Genomic DNA, 22236 nt, shown 5'->3' with positions numbered 1-22236 from the left:
ACAACACCTTTATGCCATCATACTAATCATACAAATAATCTGTCCAGTGTACTGGGGACAGTTAAGCTTCAACAGGTAAGGGACCCCTGTTTGAAGAATGCCAAGCTGAGCACAGCTACCATTTGCTTGCAACACTCCTTTTTCTGTTTTTGGACTCACCTGACCCCCTTCTGATGGGCACATTTCCTCTTTCCTCTTTAGGTCTGAATATGTCCTGAGAACTTGTTATATCTTGGCCTGTGAGCCATTTTGCTTCTTTAAGCACACAGTACCTAAACACTGATTCATTATGAGTTGAATTTATAGTTCAACTCTAAGAGGACAGTATTATTTTAATTTCAAAATTCTTCCCACCTCACCCCCACTGTAGTCCTTATGATATGGACAAATCTATAAAAAGCCTTGTGGAATTTCATACATGCACATAAATGTTTTCTTCTTTTACTTTTTAACAAATATTTTACTCAGTTGGCAAATTGGTAGGGATCTGCTGGCAGACTTTGGCTCCTTGACTCAGGAAAGTTTTTTTTTCTTTTTGAAGTAATGCCGAACAATTGATTGGATGACTTTATTGAAATACTTGATAGAATCTTTCACTTACTACTTTGATATAACTGATTTTTTCCATATTTCTCTATCCAGTAATTTCTTATCATTTCAACTATTAATTTGGATTTGATATGTACATTGTTTTAAAATTCAATCTAATAGTCTAGATTTTAGAAATATGTTTCTGGACATTGTATTTAAGGATAGGGCATATAGTAAACCAAGGCTGTTTTGAAATGTGAACATAACGGTACTGGGCAGTTTGCCAAAAAAAGGTTTGTTTGATCTTGATTTTGTCAGACTTCCTGCAGTGTTTCACAGTGATAGTTCTCCAGCTCAGGAAGCCAGAATATTGCACAAAGGCATCAACTTCTTAACCTTGCCCCTTACTAAAACTATTTTCATCAGAATTCTACCAGGTTTTTACTTTCCAAGGTAAAAATGGCATACCTCACAACATCAATAGCATGAAGTATAGGACAATGAACCATACTTTTTTCTTTGTTTAAAACTTCTTATGTACAAACCAACTTTTGGATGTTTTAAAATCATAAGCAGCTTCATATAAGCAAACATTAACCAGAAATCTTTTATTTTATGAAAGTTTAATAATTGGTTGATTTTGACATGTAGAATTTCCAGGTCTTCTTGTGTATGACAGAACTGCACTCATCTCGTACCGGTACCTTTAAAATATGAAGATTGTCTTACCATGTTTTTTAATACTCTGGATTAACTTCCTTCCTACACCTTTCTCTTGCCTATGCATGTTTATTTTCAAAGCACCTGTTTTGTAGATGCCTCTTTTTAATACTGATATTGTAAATATCAGGTTATTTCCTTAGTATTCCCATTCCCAGTTCTAGCTGTTTTATCATGGAAACTGCAGGCTCTAGACAGGACTTTTACCATCATAAAGCACATCTTTTTTTTAACATGTTGGGGGCCTTGCAAGAAGTTAGTCAGCTCAGGCTCCTCCTGGCCCTTAGAAGCCCAGCCCCAGGACAGAGTGGGCACAGATGAGGCAGCCTGTGCCTTTTCGGACAAATCCAATGACTGCATCCCAGGAATCGTTTGAAGAACTCATGTTTCCCCTGTTTCTGTGTAGGAATCTGGGGTGAGGCAGAGTGGTAGCTCTTAGGCGGGTGCATCCCTATAATCCATGTAGGCCTCAGCTTTTTTTCTTAATCTGAAGGCAAACATTTATTGTATAAGCAGGAATAATTTTGGTAACAGAGGTAAAGAAAGCTTTGAAACAATGTGATGAGCTGTGGCTTTCAAGTGTTAATACATCTCTGTAAAACAAGGGAGTTGGAGTAGATTGACAAACTTAAATTCCTATAGGCTGGAAGTCAGTAACTTGGCTTTATTATCATGGTAAGAGAATGCAGGCCTGGTGATTCTCTCTCTTTGAACTCTTCAATAAGCTGTTCGTCTGGATTTTTATATGAATATTCATTACTTAAAATTTTAGCATATTGGTTCAAAATCTTCAGAGCCCTGTATGAGACCAACCAAAACATGTCTGTAAGCCAAATCAGTTCCCTAGGCCTTTGGATAAGAGGATGACTAAGGTCTTTTTGAATTAAGTATAATTTTTAGTGTCTGTCATTCTGATTCTGACACTCTTGGAGGAGAATGTACAGTGTCCTGGCTATTGCCAGAAGTATTACAGAGAAGGCTGGGTGGTTGGCTTGAGAGACGTGGTGTGGCTGCCACCAGTAGGTGCCCAGGGGCTCACTCTACTCCTCCTAGGAAGGCTTGAGAAATTGTGAGACTTACGTACACACTAGCAGTTGGTAGCTCCTGCTCCAAAGAGCTGCTGTTTACCGTCTAGATATTGTCAATTCTGTGAAGAAGCAGTGGAGCTGAACTTTTGGCCAGCTTTGCATCCAGCATGGAGATCAGTGCAGTAGAAGAATCCCAAAGATGTAAGCAATTTGTTTTGGAGGCAGAAATGATCTCAGTTTTGTTTTGTTTTTGCTTTTGCCACATGGAAAGGTGTTTCACCAATGTTTCAGCCCCAGGCAAGGTCACTATGGATTTGGCGAGACTGAAAAATGACAACAGAATGTTGGGGGGTAAGAAAGGGTTTATAACAAGCTTTATTCTCACAGTGGCAGGTCAAGCTCTAGAATCACGTCTGCGTCTGGCAGTCTAAAGTAGCAAGCCCATCTCAATCTCTGATCCCCCTCAGCTTCTGCCCCAGGAACTAGCTCCCTCTCTCCAGGCTCTGTCTCTGCTCCTGTCCTCTGGCTCAGCTCTAGCCCTGAGCAAAGAAATCTCTTTATATAGCAACACAGGCAATAATGGCTTATCGCCAATAGGTATACGAGTATGTGCCTGTGCAGTAGGCTAAGTATTACATCATTGCACGTTTGCAATGGCTATCAGGTGAGGATTCTGGCCATTAAACTTCCATTTTCCCTACAGAAGGATATTATCATTTAAGAAGCTACTGCTACAGACAAGGTAGACTTTTCTCTAATTCTGGTAGTGTGGAATTGAGGAAAGAGAATAAGCCCAACAGCAGTGTGTTAGTGCTGTAAAGGCCTGTCAATCAAATTCAGGCTCTTGTGGTTAAATTTGCTGTATTTCCAGAATCTCTCGCCTGGCCTTAGTGCATCTCCATATCAATAGGTGTTTCCAAGGGGTGGAGAGAAGTAGTCTATCTCCATATCAGTAGGTAATAAGGAGGGCAAGGAGGGCATATCTGGACCTGAGAGGTTGGGTGGGGTCTCTTCTTCTGCTGCCAGGTCACAAGAGACACATGGAAGCAAAAGTGGACTGCTTGTAAGAAATAAACAGGTTTCTCCCACTTTATTTCTCCCTTTGACTGATTTTGGTTTCAAGGGTATTTCACCCTGGGATTTTCCTCCCAGAGTTACTACCACCTCCTCTTTTGAGTGGAGTGTACATTCCAGCTCCACTGACTTTGAACTTAGCTGTGAGACATAGTTTGGCCAATAGAACATGAGCAGATATGATGTGTCAGAGATTTTAAATATGTTTACATGGTCTAGCTTGTCTCATGGGCTCTTGACATTTGCCATGAAAAGAACATGCCCCAGGTAATCCAGGGAGGTCCAAGGAGGGAGACAGACATAGGGAGCCGACCTAGACCCAACACACAGTTTTAGCCAAATTCTACTACCCACAGCCTGAAGCAGAGTTGCCCAGCGGAGCCCAGACTAGCCCATCTTAACTTCAGGCAGCCTGCAAACCTGTGAGCTTGAGAATAAAAACAGCTTGTGTTAAGCCATTGAGTTTTGGGGTAGTTTGTTAATGTAGCAGAAGTGTAGAAATAGTTGGCAATGTTATAGTGCAGAGAAGAATAGTTACCCATCTAGTTAAAACTGTGAAGATATGAATCTCGTTTTCACAACCCAAAACAACAAAAGGGGATTCTCATCTCCTCATGCAAATCCCAGAAGAAAGATAAAAGGATGTTTTACTTTATAATTCTCCACCCCACTCCTTAAACCCCCCCCCACCTATGTTTTCCCCTTGGTTGGAATAAATTTTGAATTATACATTTAGATTTCTGTGTGTTCAGCTAATCAATTCTTAGCACCCTTTTTGGAGAGGCATAGCATTCCTTAAGCCAACCCCAGAGAGGATCTCAGTACCAAGATCTGAATATGTAATACTTCTGAAATTCCATCTGGGAAAATGTCCAAGTTGTTCCTCAGAAACAGTTGTGGTCTCCTCAATTCAGCAGAGAATTCTGAAAGCCTGTTCTGTGTGTGTGGCTAAGGGTGTGTGTTAGATGGTAAATAGACATTTGTTTTGTTCTGCTGTGTGCCCTGTGCTGTGGTAGCGCCCCAGCCCCTGGGGCCTGTCAGTCAAACTCAGGGCTTTCTGGTTGCCTGCTAGCTAGCAGCAGAGGCAGGCAAGTAAATGGACAGTTAAGGCCCAGGGTGGTAAGCGGTGCCATAAGCGGCATAACCACAGCCCTTGGGGAACTTGGAGGAGAGGCCTGGGGATTGGAATGTAGGGAGCATTTCAGGGAAGTCTTCCTGAAGAAATTGACACTTGAACTGAACCTTTCTGAAGGATGTGGTTAGGAAGAAATTGGATGACTGTAGAGTAGAAAGGGGTGTTAGGAACATCCTTCTCTACACATTTAAAGGAAGCTCTCTTTCCCTTTTAAGATGTCCCTCTCCCACAGAGAGACTGTCTGATTAGGAAGTCAGCCTATTTGGAGCAATCTCTGCTTTGGATAACTTTATTATTGAAGCTATGCAAGTATCTCTATATTCTAGCTAATTAGCAGTTCTGTGCACACATCTGAAAAAAATGTAATGATGCTCATTTCCCAAGGCAGGTGTATCCCATTATATGATGTCAGTTTTTAGTTGAAATAGCTGCAGATTTTTAGAGTTGCTGTTTTGCTTTGTTCTATTTTATTCATGAAGAGTAGGCTCAGGGAAAGAGGAATGAGGGACACTAAGAATGCTCTAATTACCTTGGAAATAATTGTCCTCCTAAAAACAGTCCTTAGTTTGAATTGTGAATTTGTTGAGTTATCGTACAGTTTAGTGGATTTAAGAATTTAAATTAATTCTTAAATATATAGTGGCTAGTAGATTATTAGACTGGCTTTAAAATTACCTTTTGCTCTTTCTTAAGGTAGAGTATATTTTGCAGAAATATGTCCATATTTATCCAGGTTCAGTTTTAGATAACATCTCAGCTATCTTTTTAAACTTTGAAATGCACGTTTTATTGCAGAAATCATAGTTACATTTTTATTTATTGTTCCAGAATTAACTGTTAAAAGGCTGGCAGATACATTCAGTGTTTTCAGAGGGACTGTACTGGGGAATATGCCATTGGTATTCCCTCCTCTGGGATGGTATTGAGAGAGAAGTCATGTAGAAATACTTTCAATTTTTGGCATTTTATATTTTCTTTTACAAAGCACTAAAGTGGACTCCTGTTGAGTTTTTCAAATTGCTCAACATTCTGTTACTTATTACAGCCCAGATGGGTTGAAAAGGGAGAGAAGAGTGTCGTAAAATACTGGGACATCTGTCCAGGGCCATAATAAAGTTATATTTGAATTTAGACCCTCTTGTTGTAAATATAATATGTGTAAAATAAGAAATTCAGAAATAAGGAAAAGCTAAAAGGGGAGGAAAAATATATTCTCATCAGCCAGAGATAATCAGTATTGACATTTGATATGCTTTATAGGTACACTCGTTTAAACTCTGGCATTGACTTATTTTATATTGTGAACATACTGTATGAGTGTTTTATATTCCATTTAGCATTCATAGTTTAATTCTAGTTCCCATTGTAACACAAGCATTTTTCTAAGTTATGAGTGTTTTAATGACTGTACTGTGTCTCTACCATGATTTATCTAATTATTCCCCTCTTGTTAGATATTTTGGTTTTCTAATTGGGACTAACATAGATATATTATGATAAAGTATTTTTTAATAGAGATTTTTCTTGAAAAATAGCACCTACACAATTCATGTATGTGTACATGTGCATTTTTAATTTTTCACAGTCAGCACACCTACATACGTCAGTAAGTTATCACTAAGTGAGCACAGCCATGTTAGCACTGTTCAGGCCAAGAATAGAACTTGACCAAGTCTGTGCCTTCTAATAACTCCTCCCTCCCTCTTGCTGGAAGGTAATCATCAACCAAACCTTTAATGGCATAGATCATTTTTCCTTGAGTCTACAGTTATTTGCCTTTAGAGTTCCAGAAGTAGAGTTACTAGATCAAGAAGTATGAATATTTTTAAGTATCTTAGTTTATATAACCAAATTGCTTTAAAAATGTCATATCATTTTATTACCACATTGTATGAAAGTGTAGATAGAACTTCTGTTCCTGATTGTGGGAAGGGAGAGAAATGAGAGTTCTGGGCTGTGACTAGGACCAAATGGGACGAAATTACTTTAGGGAAGTCTCAGCAGTCTGTTTTCAAATTCTATTTTACCCACCTTGGAAATAAACGCTCTTCTTTTTCTAGACATTGCCAGTCATTGTTGAAGAAAGAAAGGAAAGCTTGGTGATCCAAGTACTCGTTCTTAAGATCTGGACACGAGTGACACACAAACTTGTGCCCACATCACATTGGTCAGAGAAAGCCACATGAGTTCAGGAGAGCCAGGGTATGTAAGGGGGAAGTACTATAGGAAACTGGGATATTTGGCAAATGATAATACCATCCGCCATGCTTTATTTAATGACTTTGCCTCATCCATGAGGAGATTAAATCTTTGTTAGGTTACTAAACTTATTATAAAGCACATCCTGGTCTTGGAGGTGAGGGGGTCCTAGAGCTCCATAAAAGATTGTAACTTCTGTAATTATCAGTGGGGTGTTTGCATAATGATGAACTTTTATCGGGGTTGGAGGGGTGTGTACTTGTTTTCAAGGAAGAGACCTAGAAACATGCTTATTCATTTAGTGGTGATGGGGAAATGCTAAAATCAGCTTATTAATTTTTTTTGGTGGACAGCAATTCTCTTCAGGAAGGAAGGTTTTCTTTAATAGCTAGTTTACATGTATTGGTTTTGTACTCTCTGAGAACCTCTTCAGTAAATGTTTTCCTGGTCCCTGGGCAATAACATGGAATTGTAGAGGTTTTCTCCCTGGTGCAGTATGGGAACTGACTTGGCTCATTCACCAAGGGGCTTGCTCCAGAGTATCTGTTCCACCTTCTACTATGGTTAACATTCTCTTTACTGTTACTACGTGTTCTTTTTTATTGCCATTCTTCTCCATAACAGCTATTTTGTAGTATTGATTGATAATATTAAGAATTGCTTCTCATTTCACTTTATCTTTATGTCATCAAGATAGATGTCTTCAGTTAAGACACCCTTGCTCAGTTGGGGAAATAGTTGCATAGTGGTGGGGTAGTATGGTGGTGTTAGGTGAGCTCTGATTTAACATTATATCTCTTATTCCCAAAGATCTCTTCTCTCTAGGGATGGTGAAGTTGGAAAGACGCTCCTTTAACCCTCCTCCAGGATGAACCTTCCAGAAGACATGGAGAACGCTCTCACAGGGAGCCAGAGCTCTCATGCTTCCTTGCGTGAAGTCCATTCCATCAACCCTACACAACTCATGGCCAGGATTGAGTCCTATGAAGGAAGGGAAAAGAAAGGCATCTCAGATGTCAGGAGGACTTTCTGTTTGTTTGTCACCTTTGACCTCTTATTTGTAACATTACTGTGGATAATAGAGTTAAATGTAAGTATTTTTTCCATGACTTTGTAAGAACTGTTTACAGAGGCAAAGAAAAAAAACAAAACCAATTTTGTCATTTTTCTCATCATTTCTGTCTCATTTAGTAAATTCCAGCTTTTCTCAGATGGGGAAATATTGCTCTTCTTTAGCTAATTTGAACCTTCTCTGTTCATTTAAAACTCAACTTTGGAATTTTGAAATTTGAATTTATGGTGTTTTGCTCTGTAATAGAAGTTGGCAAACTAAAGCCTGGGGACAAATTCAGCTGTCCTGTTTTTTACAAATAAAGTTTAATTGGGACACAGCCCTCCCTATCTGTTTACATTTGTCTATGACTGGCTTTTGTGCTGAATAGTTCAATAATTGTGATGGAGTCCATGTAGCTCAGAAAAGCAAAAATTTTTATTCCTTGGCCCTTTGTAGGAAAAGGTGGCTGATCCTTGCTCCAAAAAAGGTAGCATGTCTCTGGAATATGTCTTAGATACTGCATCTGCTTTTTCAATTCCTATGTTTAATATGCATTTATTATTTACTTTTTTGCAGAGATTATTCATATTTTATCAAAAATTTCCAGAGACATTTGGAGGTTTGTCTATTATTTTGTCAGGTTTATGAAGCTATATTGCCAAATAATTGTCTAAACCAGTACTATCTGATCGAAATATAATGTAAGCCTCATACATAATTTCAAGTTCTCTAATTGCCACATTAATAGAAGTAAAAATAAAAAAGTGAAATTTATTTTAATGATATATTTTACTTAGCCCAATATATATGTTTTCTCCCCAAGCCCTGGCTTTGTGTACATTCCTTACCAACAAATAGGTGGACTCTTCCAGAATGCTTTCTTCAGAGGCAAAAGTTCTCTGCTTCCTTCATTTTAAGCAGTTCATTTATGTTCAAGAAATATTTGCCAAGACCTAGGTAGTAAGTTATTAGCAATTGTTTATTATTAAGAGGTTACTCTTGCTAGACGCAATACTAGGTGCTTTATAAAAAACTTATTAAAATAGAGAAAATATGAAAAAATGCTGAGATTCCTCTTTGAAAATGATTTTTAATTTTGCCTTAACAGAGATGGTCAACATCTTAATCTAAACTCTTAATATTCAGATTCACAAAAGCAGTCTTAGTTCTAGACTATAGGCTCTTTTAATAATTAGGGTCATTGGACTCACTTGATTTCATCATGAATCCTAATAAATAAACAAAATTCTTTAATATAGCAGATATTTAGAAAATGAGATTTGTCCGAGAGTCACAAATATATGTAACATGAATTAACTAAATTTCCGTTTACAGATTTTCTTTGTCAGCCCAACGCTTGAGGAGAAGCCTTCTTTTTGTTTAAAGCCAAACAAGTCAGTGATATGACACAGTAATTTAGATTCTCTCTTTTATTATTTTTCCCTTTTGTATACATTAAAAAATATATTTAAATCAATTTATATTTTAAAGGAGTAATACATTTTCAAAACTATCAATTGTAATGAGAGATGAGAAAGAAATGCATCTTGTAACAGGCAAGCATAGCAGCAGTTTTCAGGGAGCACACTCAGTTACTGTAATGATTACAGTGCAGAATCAAAGCTTTCGTTGGTTTGCCACTAACATCTGTACATGCTTTTAAGTGAGGGAAACCATGAGGTACAGCTGTGGTGGGAGTTCACAGGATCACACCTGTCTCTTCCCTCCTTTCTTATTGCTTCAAAGAAATTGAAATGGAAGTGAAGTGGGCTGTACCCTGTTCTTGTTTATTAGAAGGGATCTGTTTGTATCTGCAACATGTTTTAAATGAAAAATCACCAGGCCTAGTGATTGAGAAATGTGTTTGATCCTCACTTTTCTACTTAGCTGCCAGCTTCCCCAGTTGTAAAATTGAAAGATGATACTAGAGTATACGATTTTTAGGATAGTACATCATGACCATTTTGTTTTGTTTTGTTTTTGACCTTTAATTTCTATTTGTTTTGAATTGTCAGTCCTGACCTGAGTTTTTCATTACATGCTGTACCATCATTTTTCTTTTGTTGTCTGTCTCTGTGAAGCTCTAATCACTCAATTCCATTTTTTTTACATGTACTGAGTACCAGAGCATAGGCTTTTGCTTCAGGGGTGGCAAGCTACACAATGAAACCATGAGATTTAAAGTTTAGCTGAGGAAATAATAACATGTTTTATATTGCCTGTGGTGTTGGTCTTTAAGAGAAGAAGGAAATAACACAAAGGATGCTTGGGCCTTTGGAAGAGTATGGGGACCCGCTTGTTCTGTGCAGTCATGATAACAATAACCAGAATATTTTGCCTTTATATGACTTTGAATTTAGCCACTTTTTCTCCTCATTTCAGGGATACAAGGTGCCAAAAATTAAGATTCATCCTTGACTGATTAGCATGTTTGTTTTGTATTTCTCATGACCCATGTCCAGTCTAAAAGTAAGTTCTGTCCAGTCTGCCTGCAAAAATATTCAAAATATGATCTCTCAATGTCTACTACTGCCATCTCAACCAAGTTTACGTCACTCATTGAAACTACTGCACGGCATGCACAACTGGTTTGCCTGCTTCTTGCCCTCCTAGAATCCATTCTCCTCATGGAAGCCAGAGTGTCTTTTAAAAGTCAAAGCAAATCAGATAATTTTACTTTGTGTTTAAAACCCTTCAATAACTTACCAGAGCATTTAGAATAAACTCCAAATGCTATAAATTGGCTTGTGAAGCCTTCACGAGTCTCTCCAGATTTCCTTTCCCACTGTTTCTGGCCCACCCAAATCAGCCAGACTTGCCTCCTCCTGTTCTCAGAATGGAACAAAGTCTCTTCTGTCTTGGACCTTTATACTAGTTGTTTCTCATATATGAAATGAGTAATTTCCTTTATCTTGATGCACATTCCGACTTCTGGATCAGTTCCTTTAAATATCACCAAAGAGAAGGCTTCCATTTACCACTGAGTCCAAAGAAGCCAACCATCATTCTGTCACACTGTCCTGCTTCTGTTCTCTGTATAGGACTTCTTAGTTATCTCTCTCCACTTGCTAGAATGTGACACAGATAGTGAAGTATTTCTTGTATTTAGAATGGTGCTTGGTACTTTAGAGGTGCTCAGCAAATATTTGGTGAATGGATAAATGTCCTGTGGCAGTGGTTTGCAGTTGGATTAAATTAGGGACAGATTGGCTCAGAAGCTGTTGAAGAAGTCCCGTGTAAAGTGGTGGGAAAAGAAAGGAATTAGCTAACCTGAGAAACATATTAAAGGAAGAAATATCAGAAGACAGCAGTAAGCTGATTTTATCATCCACAGTGTCCAAAGATAACTCTTAAGATTTCTTGTTTTGTGGTGGTTTTAATTTTTTTTTTAGTAAGGTATCATTGATATACCATCTTATGAAGGTTTCACATGAGCAACATTTTGGTTACTACATTCACCCATATTATCAAGTCCCCCCCAGTGCCACCACTGCAGTCTCTATCCATCAGCAGAGTAAGATGCTATAGAGTCATTACTTGTCTTCTCCACGATCTACCTATTTTGTGATTGCGAGTTACAGTGCCCCTTACTCCCCTTCTCCCTCCCTCCTCACTCAGTCTCCCCAACCCTTTCCGTTTGGTAACCACTAATCCCTTCTTGGAGTCTGTGAGTCTGCTGCTGTCTTGTTCCTTCAGTTTTACTTTGTTGTTGTACTCCACAGTGAGTGAAATCATTTGGTTCTTGTCTTTCTCTACCTGCTTATTTCACTGAGCATAATACCCTCTAGTTCCATCCGTGTTGTTGCAAATGGTAGGATTTGTTTTCTTTTTGTGACTGAGTAATATTCCATTGTGTATATGTACCACATCTTTATCCATTCATCTACTGATGGACACTTAGGTTGCTTCCATATCTGGTTTTTGTAAATAGTGCTGCGATTAACACAGGGGTGTATATATCTTTTTGAATCAGGGATCTTGTTTTTTTTGGGTAAATTCCTAGGAGTGGATTTCCTGGGTCAAATGGTTCTCTTTTTAGTTTTTTGAGGAACCTCCATATTATGGTTGAACTAATTTACATTCCCACCAACAGAGCAGGAGAGTTCCCCTTTCTCTGCATCCTAGCCAGTATTTGTTTTTCCTTGTCTTTTGGATGTTGATGATCCTAACTGGTGTGAGGTGATATCTCATTGTGGTTTTAATTTGCATTTCCCTGATAATTAGCAGTATGGAGCATTTTTTCATGTGCCTGTTGGCCGTCTGAATTTCTTCTTTGGAGAAGTGTCTGTTCAGATCCTCTGTCCATTTTTTAATCAGGTTATTTGCTTTGGGTATTGATGCCTGTATATTCTTTATATATTTTAGATGTTAACCCCTTGTTGCATATGTCATTTACAAATATATTCTCCCATACTGTAGGATGCCTTTTTGTTCTGCTGATGGTGTCCTTTTCTGTACAGAAGCTTTTTAGCTTGATGTAGTCCAATTTTTTCATTTTTTCTTTTGTTTCCCTTGCCTGAGGAGATGTGTTCATAAAAAGTTGTTCATGTTTATATTCAATAGATTTTTGCTTATGTTTTCATCTGAGAGTTTTATGGTTTCATGACTTACATTCAGGTCTTTGAACCATTTTGAGTTTAGTTTTATGTGTGGAGTTAGCAAATAATCCCGTTATGTTCTCTTCCATGTAACTGTTCAGTTTTGCCAACATCAGTTGTTGAAGAGGCTGTCATTTCCCCATTGTATAGCCATGGCTCCTTTATCATTTATTAATTGACCATATATGCTTGGGTTTGTATCTGGACTCTCTATTCTGTTCCATTGATCTATGGATCTGTTCTTGTGCCAGTACCAAATTGTCTTGGTTACTGTGGCTTTGTAGTAGAGCTTGAAGTCAGGGAGCACAATCCCTCCAGCTTTATTCTTCCTTCTCAGAATTGCTTTGGCTATTCAGGGTTTTTTATGGTTCCATATGAATTTTATAACTATTTGCTCTGGTTTGTTGAAGAATACTGTTGGCATTTTGATAGGGATTGCATTGAATCTGTAAATTGCTTTGGGCAGGATGGTCATTTTGACAATATTAATTCTTCCTATTCATGAGCATGAGATATATTTCCATTTATTGGTGTCTTCTTCAGTGTCTCTCATGAGTGTCTTGTAGTTTTCAGGGTATAGGTCTTTCACCTCCTTGGTTAGATTCATTCCTTGGTACTTTATTCTTTTTATTTTCTTTCTTTTTTTTCTTTTTCTTTTTTCTTTTTGGTACTTTATTCTTTTTGATGTAATTGTGAAAGTAATTGTTTTCCTGATTTCCCTTTCTGCTAGTTCATCGTTAGTGTATAGGAATGCAACAGATTTCTGTGTATTAATTTTTTATCCTGCATCTTTGCTAAATTCAGTTATTAGTTCTAGTAGTTTTGGGGTGGATTCTTTAGGGTTTTTTTTTTATGTACAACACATGTCATCTGCAAATAGTGACAGTTTTACTTTTTCCTTACCAATCTGGATGTCTTTTCTTTCTCTGTGTTGTCTGATTGCTGTGGCTAGGACATCCAGTACTATGTTGAATGAAAGGAATGAGAGTGGGTGTCCTTGTCTTGTACCTGATTTTAAAGGAAAAGCTTTCAGCTTTTCACTGTTAGCTGTGGGTTTGTCATATATGGCCTTTATTATGTTGAGGTACTTGCCCTCTATACCCATTTTATTGAGAGTTTTTATCATGATGGATGTTGAATTTAGTCAAATGCTTTTTCAGCATCTATGGAGATGATCATGTGGTTTTTGTCCTTTTTGTTCATGTGGTATATGATGTTGATTGATTTTTGAATATTTTACCATCCTTACATCCCTGGAATAAATCCCACTTAGTCATGATGGGTGATCTTTTTGATGTATTTTTGAATTTGATTTGCTAATATTTAGTTGTGTATTTCTGCATCTGTATTCATCAGGGATACTGGTCTGTAATTTTCTTTCTTTGCCTGGTTTTGCTATTAGAGTGATGCTGGCCTCATAGAAAGAGTTTGGGAGTATTCCCTCCTCTTCTACATTTTGGAAAACTTTAAGGAGGATGAGTATTAGGTCTTTACTAAATGTTTGATAAAATTCAGCAGTGAAGCCATCTGGTCCAGGCATTTTGTTCTTAGGTACCTTTTGGATTATCAATTCAATTTCATTGCTGGTAGTTGGTCTGTTCAGATTTTCTGTTTCTTCCTAGGTCAGTCATGGAAGGTTGTATTTTTCTAGAAAGTTGTCCATTTCTTCTAGGTTATCCAGTTTGTTAGCATAAATTTTTTCATAGTATTCTCTAATAATTCTTTGTATTTCTGTGGTGTCTGTAGTGATTTTTCCTTTCTTATTTCTGATTCTGTTTATCTGTGTAGACTCTCATTTTTTCTTGATAAGTCTGGCTAGGGTTTATCTATTTTCCTTATTTTATCAAAGAATGAGCTCCTCATTTCATTGATTCTATTGTTCTATTCTTCTCAATTTTATTTATTTATGCTCTGATTTTTATTATGTCCCTCCTTCTACTGTCTTTGGGCCTCATTTGTTCTTTTTCTAGTTTCATTAATTGTGAGGTTAGACTGTTCATTTGGGGTTTGTTGTTCTTTCCTGAGGTAAGCCTATATTGCAATATACTTAGCATGGCCTTCACTGTGTCCCACAGATTTTTGAGGTGTTGAGTTATTGTTTCTTTTTTCTCCATATATTGCTTGATCTCTGTTTTTATTTGGCCATTGATCCATTGATTATTTAGGAGCATGTTGTTTAGCTTCCATGTGTTGGTGGGCTTTTTTGTTTTCTATATGTAATTTATTTCTAGTTCATACCTTTGTGGTCTGTGAAACTGGTTGGTACAATTTCAATCCTTCTGAATTTACTGAGGCTTTTTGTGGCCTAGTGTATGATCTATTCTTGAAAATGTTCCATGTGTACTTGAGAAGAATGTGTATCCTGCTGCTTTTGGGTGGAGTGTTTTGTAGATGTCCATTAGGCCCATCTGTTCTAATGTGTTGTTCAGTGCCTCTGTCTTCATACGTGTTTTCTGTCTGCTGGATCTGTCCTTTGGAGTGAGTGGTGTGTTGACATCTCCTAAAATGAATGTGTTGCATTCTATTTCCCCCTTTAATTCTGTTAGTTGTTTCACATATGTGTGCTCCTATGTTGGGTACATAGATATTTATAATGGTTATATCCTCTTGTTGGACTGACCCCTTTATCATTATGTAATGTCCTTTATCTCGTTACTTTCTTTGAAGTCTATTTTGTCTGATACAAGTACTGCAACTCCTGCTTTTTTCTATTATTTCCATGAAATATCTTTTTCCAGTCCTTCACTTTTAGTCTGTGTATGTCTTTGTGTTTGAGGTAAGTCTCTTGTAGGCAGCATATAGACAGGTCTTGGTTTTTTATCCATTCACTAACTCTGTGTCTTTTGCTTGGCATTCAGTACATTTACATTTAGGGTGATTATCAATAGATATGTACTTATAATGCCATTGCAGGCTTTAGAATTGTGGTTACCAAAGATTCAAGGGTAGCTTCTTTACTATCTAATAGTGTAACTTAACTCACTTAGTATGCTATTTCAAACACAATCTAAAGGTTCTTTTTTTTCTTCCTCCTCCAGTTTTTATATATTAGTTGTCATAATCTGTACTCTTTGTGTATCCCTTGACTGACTTTTGGGGTAGTTGATATAATTTTGCATTTGCTTAGTAATTAATTGGTCCACTTCCTTTACTGTGGTTCGTTTTCTCTGGTGACAGTTATTTAGCCTTAGGAGCATTTCCATCTCTAGCAGTCCCTCCAAAATACACAGTAGAGATGATTTGTGGGAGGTAAATTCCCTCAACTTTTGCTTATCTGGAAATTATTTAATCCCTCCTTCAAATTTAAATGATAATCTTGCCAATTAGAGTATTCTTGGCTCAAGGTCCTTCTGTTTCCTTGCATTAAATATATCATGCCACTCCCTTCTGGCCTATAAGGTTTCTGCTGAGAGGTCTGATGACAGACTGATGAGTTTTCATTTGTATGTGATCTTTTTTCTCTCTGGCTGCTTTTAATACTCTGTCCTTGTCCTTGATCTTTGCCATATTAATTTTTATGTCTTTGTGTTGTCTTCCTTGGATCCCCATTGTTGGGAGGTCTGTGCACCTCCTTGGTCTGAGAGACTCTTTCCTTCGTTAGACTGGGGAAGTTTTCAGCAATTATTTCCTCAAAGACACTTTCTGTCCCTTTTTCTCCCTCTTCTTCTTTTGGTACCCCTATAATGCAAATATTGTTCTGTTTGGATTAGTCCCACAGTTCTCTTTATATTCTTTCATTATTAGAGGGATCCTTTTTTCTCTCTCTGCCTCAGCTTCTTTGCATTCCTGTTCTCTATTGCATTTACTGTCTCCTCTACCTCATCTAATCTGCTTTAAAGTCCCTCCACTGTATGTTTCATTTCAGATATTGTATTTTTCAAAGTTTCTCTTTCTTGCAGCCCTCCCTGAGGTCTTGGATATTTTTTGTAGCTCTTTGAACATGTTTATGATTTTTATTTTGAAATTTTTATCAGGAAGATTGGTGATTTGAATTTCACTTGGCCCTCTTTCTGGTGTTTGTGGGATTTTGGTTTGTACCAGGTTCTTTTGCCATTTCATATTTGTAATGATTCCTATGGAATAATAACTTCGTGTAGGTGGTGCCCTTTAGTGCCCAGAAGCTCTAGTTTCTGGAGCTATCCAGCACATGCAGTGATGGTGGGGTCCCAGGCACACAGTGCTGATCCTGGCCAGGAGGAAAGAGCTCTTCTCTGCTTCCTGCCTGTAGAGCCTGCCACCACTGCCAGGGCCAGTGGGCTGAGCACACAGGTGGTGGGGGCCTCTGTGTTGTGCCCCTATAGCTGCTGCAGGCAGGGCCACCCTCTGGCTGACCTGGCGCAATGGTGGGAAGCAGGTTTGCATACTGATGCCAGCTGGTAAGAAGGAGCTACAGGCTGCATATGGCAGTGGTGGGCCTCTGCGCATGTTCCCAGCCAGGGTGAAGGAGTGCCTGAAGATCCTGAAAGTTCACAACCTGCTGGGCTGTGTGTGCTGGGACGATTTTGTCCACCTTTCTACTGAGCAACAAGCTGTGTATAATCCTTGCCCCTTTAGCAGCCCTCTTGCTGTTGGTAAGTCTTTCAAAGTGCCCACCTTTCTTTTGTCCTGGAGTGGCTGGTTGTGGATATCTGTTCTCTGCAAAAGGCTGGAATCTCAGTCTCTCAGAATATTCTGCCTGTCTTTGGTTTCCAAACCCACTAATCTCCAGAGCACCATGTAATGAGGGTTCGTGCTTCCAGAGCAGATCTCCGTGACTGGGTGTTCATCAGTCCTGGGCTTCTACTCCCTCCCTGCTCCATTTCTCTGTCTCCGGTCAGTGAGCTGGGGTCAAGGGAGTGCTTGGGTCCCACCGGATTGCAGCTTTACTACTTTACCCTTTTCCATGAGGTCTTCTCTTTTCCCCAAATGTTGGCAGTCTGTTACAGTCTTCTTTCTGGCTGCTCTTTCAAGGGTAGTTTTATTTCCTATATTTTCATATTATATGTGGCTTGGGGAAGAGGTTTCTTTCTCATTTCTCACACCACCATCTTTCTCCTCATTCGATAACTAAGATTTCTAATAATGGAACCTACAGGAATAATCCAGCTCTGTCAGAACTGTGATTGGGAAGAGATGCCAAGTGAAACTAAAAATGAGTCTTTTGAGGACATCTTGTGCTAGAGATAAAGATTTTGAAATAACAACTTGCAGCTAGTGTAGATTTTACATCTTTCTTTGTTAAAAGACAACACAAAATCAGGTTATTTTCAAGTGTACAGATACCGTAGCAAACCTTCCATTGGCTATTTATTCAAGAACTGTGTCAGTTCTTTAATAAGAGCAGCTTTGCTTCGTATTCTCTCAGTCTCTTTGTGTTAGAGAACCCCTTGTTATTTCAGGCCACTTGGAATAATTGGTCTTTTAATATTTTGGATATTGGTAAAGTTTTCCTTAACCTGGAGAGACAATGTGATGAGACTACATGCTTGGTTGGCTTATTTTCTCTTTGCCCTCAGGTTTTCAATTCTATTAATTTGTAAAGATTAATAGTCAAGCAGGTCTATAGGCAAACTGTACAAATTACATGGAAACCTAAACCTCCTTAAGGGATTTAAAGTACAGAATAATGTTTATGGTATACTTTCATTTGCATAAAAAATAGAAGTACTTGAAAAGGTATCTAAGCCAAGAGGATCCTTTCCTTATGGCATCTTTTATTTTAATTCAACCAATTAGCAAACCTTAGAAAGGTATTCCATATTAATTTTCCCCCTTTTTCTCTTATCCAAGTCATTGCTTAATTGCCCTTCACTTTGTCCTTTTTTGGACCACCTCTGTTAGTTTGCTAGGATAACAATGTCTATACTCTAGATTGGAAATGTGAATTTAGTGTTGCACATCATGTTTCCTAATCCCTAGGCCCTAACAATCACAGAGCGTCTGCCTGGGTGGTACATTAGGTGTTGGACATATGTTCCCTTGCTTGATTTAAAAAAAAAGAATTCTTTATATTTTAATATGTAGAATTTTGAATTTGATCACTTAAAATTCATCTTAATAGGAGAATTGGAGATGACAAAGTTTATCATACTAGGTTTGATTTTTATCATTTACTTTAACTTGAGCACATATGATTATAGGTCTAGCCTATTCCTTATTTTGTTATCTATTCAAGTTAAATATGTAAATGTCTGTGTGTGTATGTTTTAAGAATTTTAAAATGCTAGGAGCAAATAAAAAAGCATACCAGGGAGAATATTTATGCTAACATGCTGTGTCACAGTACCTGCTGTCATTGATCTTTGCTAAGAGATTAGGGGACCCTTGGACTTGTGAGACCTTAAACCATAAAGAATGATCAGAAAGTGAGGGAAGGCCTGGATAATGTGAATTGTCTCCTTTAAAGATATGCATTTATATGATTGAAAACTTTATTTTAGAAGAGAGAACAATGGTTTTCTTTTTTCTTATTTAACATTTTAGTTTGCCAAAATATGAACTTCAAAAAAGGCATTGTTTTTCATTATACATTTGTATTTGTTGAATGAATAAATTCAGAATTGAAATGGGAAATGCTATTCAGCATTTTCCCATTGACCTATGAGGATTCTTCCATATTTTAACATTTCTGGGTTCTGAGAAGAGAGGCAGAATAGTGTACAGAAAGCTAACTTGTATGTGTTCTGCTGTTTTCACATGTAAATCTCTCCTCTCTCATTTTATTTTACATCTTACTCTCCTTCCTAGGTGAATGGAGGCATTGAGAACACATTAGAGAAGGAGGTGGTGCAGTATGACTACTATTCTTCTTATTTTGATATATTTGTAAGTATTTTCTCTTTTATATATCATTTCAGATATGATGAAAATGTAACCAAAAGGCAAGTTTCCTCTCAATAGATCTCAAATTCTGTACCATTCCATTTTCCTCCCTTGAACACTATTTTTCGCTTTTCCTTAGTTACTGGTCCATTCAGTGCTCTCTCTCTCACTAAGGAATGTGTGATCTTCTCAAAGAAAGAAACGATTGATGAGAGAGAAGGGAGGGCCCCAGAAGGAGCCACTCTGATTTTCTTAGGAGATAGATGTCTAGGAGACATTTTCTAAATGGCAGAAATAGATGCTATTAGCTTACCCTCACCACTAAAAGGAAAATTCACCTCCCAGGATAGTGACAGGATGAAAAGGCCTTTCCTTTTCTGCCTTGAGATAAGTTTCTGAGTGTATTCTTAATAATAATTCTATGTATCGCTTTTCTATAGTAGGAGTTTTCAAGGAAAGTTATACATTGGTAATCTTGGGCAACATTAGTCAGTTGACATAGATGCAATTATTTATAGATGAGGCATTCATTTTATTCATATGAATGCTTGCAGCACCTTTCTGAGACACACTGTGACTTTGATGGGTTTGATAAACCTCTGTGGTATCTCTTCAGAGTTGATAGTGTATGTAAATCAAATTCTAACATAGCATAGGCAATTAAAATTTGCAATGAATTCCCCCAAATTCATTTTAAATACTTTATTGCCTTTTGAAGTTATATGACAATAGTTAACTGTAGGACCCTTAATGTCAGACAACCCTGTGTTTGATTCACAACACTATCACTATTCATATATCTGTGAATACATTAGGTCTAAACTTCAGTTTTCTCATGTGGAAAATGAGATCATCATAGTTCTGAAAAATAAATTAAGTAATACATGGACAACACACTTAATCCAATGATAGGGACATCCTGGAGGCTCAGAGAACCACCTGCAATCACTGTCATCATCTTCAGTTGAGAATTTTAGTTTTGTATTTTTGAGTAGTGTTCCAATTACTGTAAAAGGTCTCATTCTCTGGATTTGAAGGGGCCTGCCGATGGGTGTATGGGAAAGAATGTGGAATTCCCAGTAAATAGAGATCAGGATTCATTGTCATCCTCCCCTTGCAATCTGAGTAGTTCCATTTTTATCTGTAGTGCAAGTTAGGGTTTCCAATAAGATTGTGTTGAAAAAGTGTTTGGCTGCTACAGACTATTTGGAAGACCAGTAATATAATTTAATCCCCTCATTTTTCCAGAAGAAGTTGAGTTTTGCGGTTCATGTCTTAACCTACCCTATGTCCTTGGAGTTGCTGGCAGAGCATGTTAGATCCCAAATCTCTTGATATTCTTTCTTCTAAAACTATTGACACATAGTAACAAAATTGACTTCTCTTATTTCCCTTGCTGAATTTATCTTAAAATAGCCTGAACCAGGAATTGCCAGGAAGCCAGGTTAATTTACCTGCCAGATCTCTGGGGTTTTCTGTCCTCCATGCTTAGGGAGTTAATGGTACTGGATAAGTAGGTGGGGCTCATTCGCTTAGGTTGGGAAGACTGTCATGTCTGGCTTGGAAATAGACACAGCCTCCAAGAAGCCTTTGGATTTGGGAGACTTTAGATAGAAGGATGAATACATACACTTTTGCTAAGTCCAGAATGCAGAGATAGAGCTGGAATGAATAGGGAAGCTAACCACTTAGCAGAATGTTGGAAAACACATTCTTAAAGAAAGCAGCAAATTAAAAACAAATTTAACCTACCAACTTCATTTTCATAAAAGATTCTTAAATCAGTCATGTAGTCAGTGGCAGCAAAGACCCTGCCTTCTGGCTTTTGATTAGTGAGAAACTTCCAGCAGACCCTGACGCATTGCTCAACTCACCTTACCTCTTCCTACTGAGACTAAGCATATTTCCCAAGTAAAATTGGTAAAATTTTATTCTACATTTATTCCTTACTAGATGAGAGTTGCTAAAACAGCTGTGGCATAATGGTTAAGAGCCTGGTCTTTGGAGTCTGACCACCTGTGCTCAAATCCTGGCCTTCTCTCTGAGGACCTGTGTGGCCTTGGATGATGTTTCTATCCACCTTATGTGGGATAATGACAGTAGTGGACCCCTGAGGTTGTTGGGGTGAGAATTACATGGGATAATAATGCTCGTAAAGGGTTCCACAGAAGTCCTGGCACCATCTTGAATAATCAGATGGTAGCTACTGGGACAGACCAAACTGCCAGCACTCCAGTAGCCCAGAACTATGCTGTGGCCTTCACTGAGAAGCTGTTAGCTCCCCAAAGTGAGTGAGTGTACCAGGGGTGGGAAAGCTAATTTTCAGAACATTTTCTCCAATCTTGACATCAGAAATATATGTTGACTCAAATAGAAAGGAAAATAAACAATTATATGTGCCTTTGTTGATAATGGGAAGTTAATTTGAATCCTTACTTGGGTGGTATTTCGTAAATTCTAGAGCAGAGATCCCAAATGCTGATCTGTACCCCACTGCCCATCTGTGGCACTCTTCTGGGTTCTTCATAAAATTAAATCACTTTATGTATACTTTTTAAAACTTGTGTTGTTGGTTTTTTTTTATAGCTTTTGGCAGTTTTTCGATTTAAAGTATTAATACTTGCCTATGCTGTATGCAGACTGCGCCACTGGTGGGCAATAGCGGTGAGTACGTCTGAGTGGGCGGTTCGTCTCCTCCTGTGCTGGTGGCCGAGCTGGGAGAAGAGGCCGTGTTCATCTGAGTGGAGTTCTGCTGGCTTTTCCTGAGTCCCCTTCCTCCACACTTCAGTGGGTTTAACATTACAGAGCGCCTTTCCAATGGTAGTGAGTAACTAGCTTTATCGCTATGGATACTGAGCCAAAAGAGGAATCTAGAGGCCCAGCAGTGTTTATTGGCCAAGCACCAACCCCCTCTCTGCCGCATTTTGCAAATGAGAGATGAGATAGTACATCTGTCACAAAGATACCTGGAAATTTTCCTGTTAGGATGAAACTGCTTGGTGGCTTTTCATGACTTACTGTCTGCTTATTTTGGTAATTGCCTTCCACCCTGTTTTATCCCCCTCCCTTCAATCTTAAAGGGAAAGACTCCCACAC

The 22236-nt window shown here is 38.1% G+C and overlaps 1 protein-coding gene across 5 annotated transcripts in view; it reads left to right on the top strand.

The window, feature by feature from the left end:
* The window catches only part of STARD3NL (STARD3 N-terminal like), a 52744-nt gene that overhangs the window by 15580 nt on the left and 14928 nt on the right, over window positions 1-22236 (top strand). For 3 of the 5 annotated variants that reach the window (XM_036918934.2, XM_057504395.1, XM_036918935.2), the window contains exons 2-4: window positions 7498-7777; window positions 19066-19143; window positions 21727-21804. In XM_036918934.2, the coding sequence (XP_036774829.2) occupies window positions 7556-7777; window positions 19066-19143; window positions 21727-21804 (378 nt within the window). In that variant the 5' untranslated portion in view covers window positions 7498-7555. Of the gene's footprint in view, window positions 1-6548; window positions 6691-7497; window positions 7778-19065; window positions 19144-21726; window positions 21805-22236 lie in introns of all 5 variants that reach the window. The other 2 variants (XM_057504393.1, XM_057504394.1) reach the window with 2 other exon arrangements.

This window comes from Manis pentadactyla, chromosome 7 (genome assembly GCF_030020395.1).
Source record: "Manis pentadactyla isolate mManPen7 chromosome 7, mManPen7.hap1, whole genome shotgun sequence".
Lineage (NCBI taxonomy): Eukaryota > Metazoa > Chordata > Mammalia > Pholidota > Manidae > Manis > Manis pentadactyla.
The sequence above is the reverse complement of the archived record's forward strand: the minus strand, read 5'-3'. Positions and strand labels throughout refer to the sequence as shown.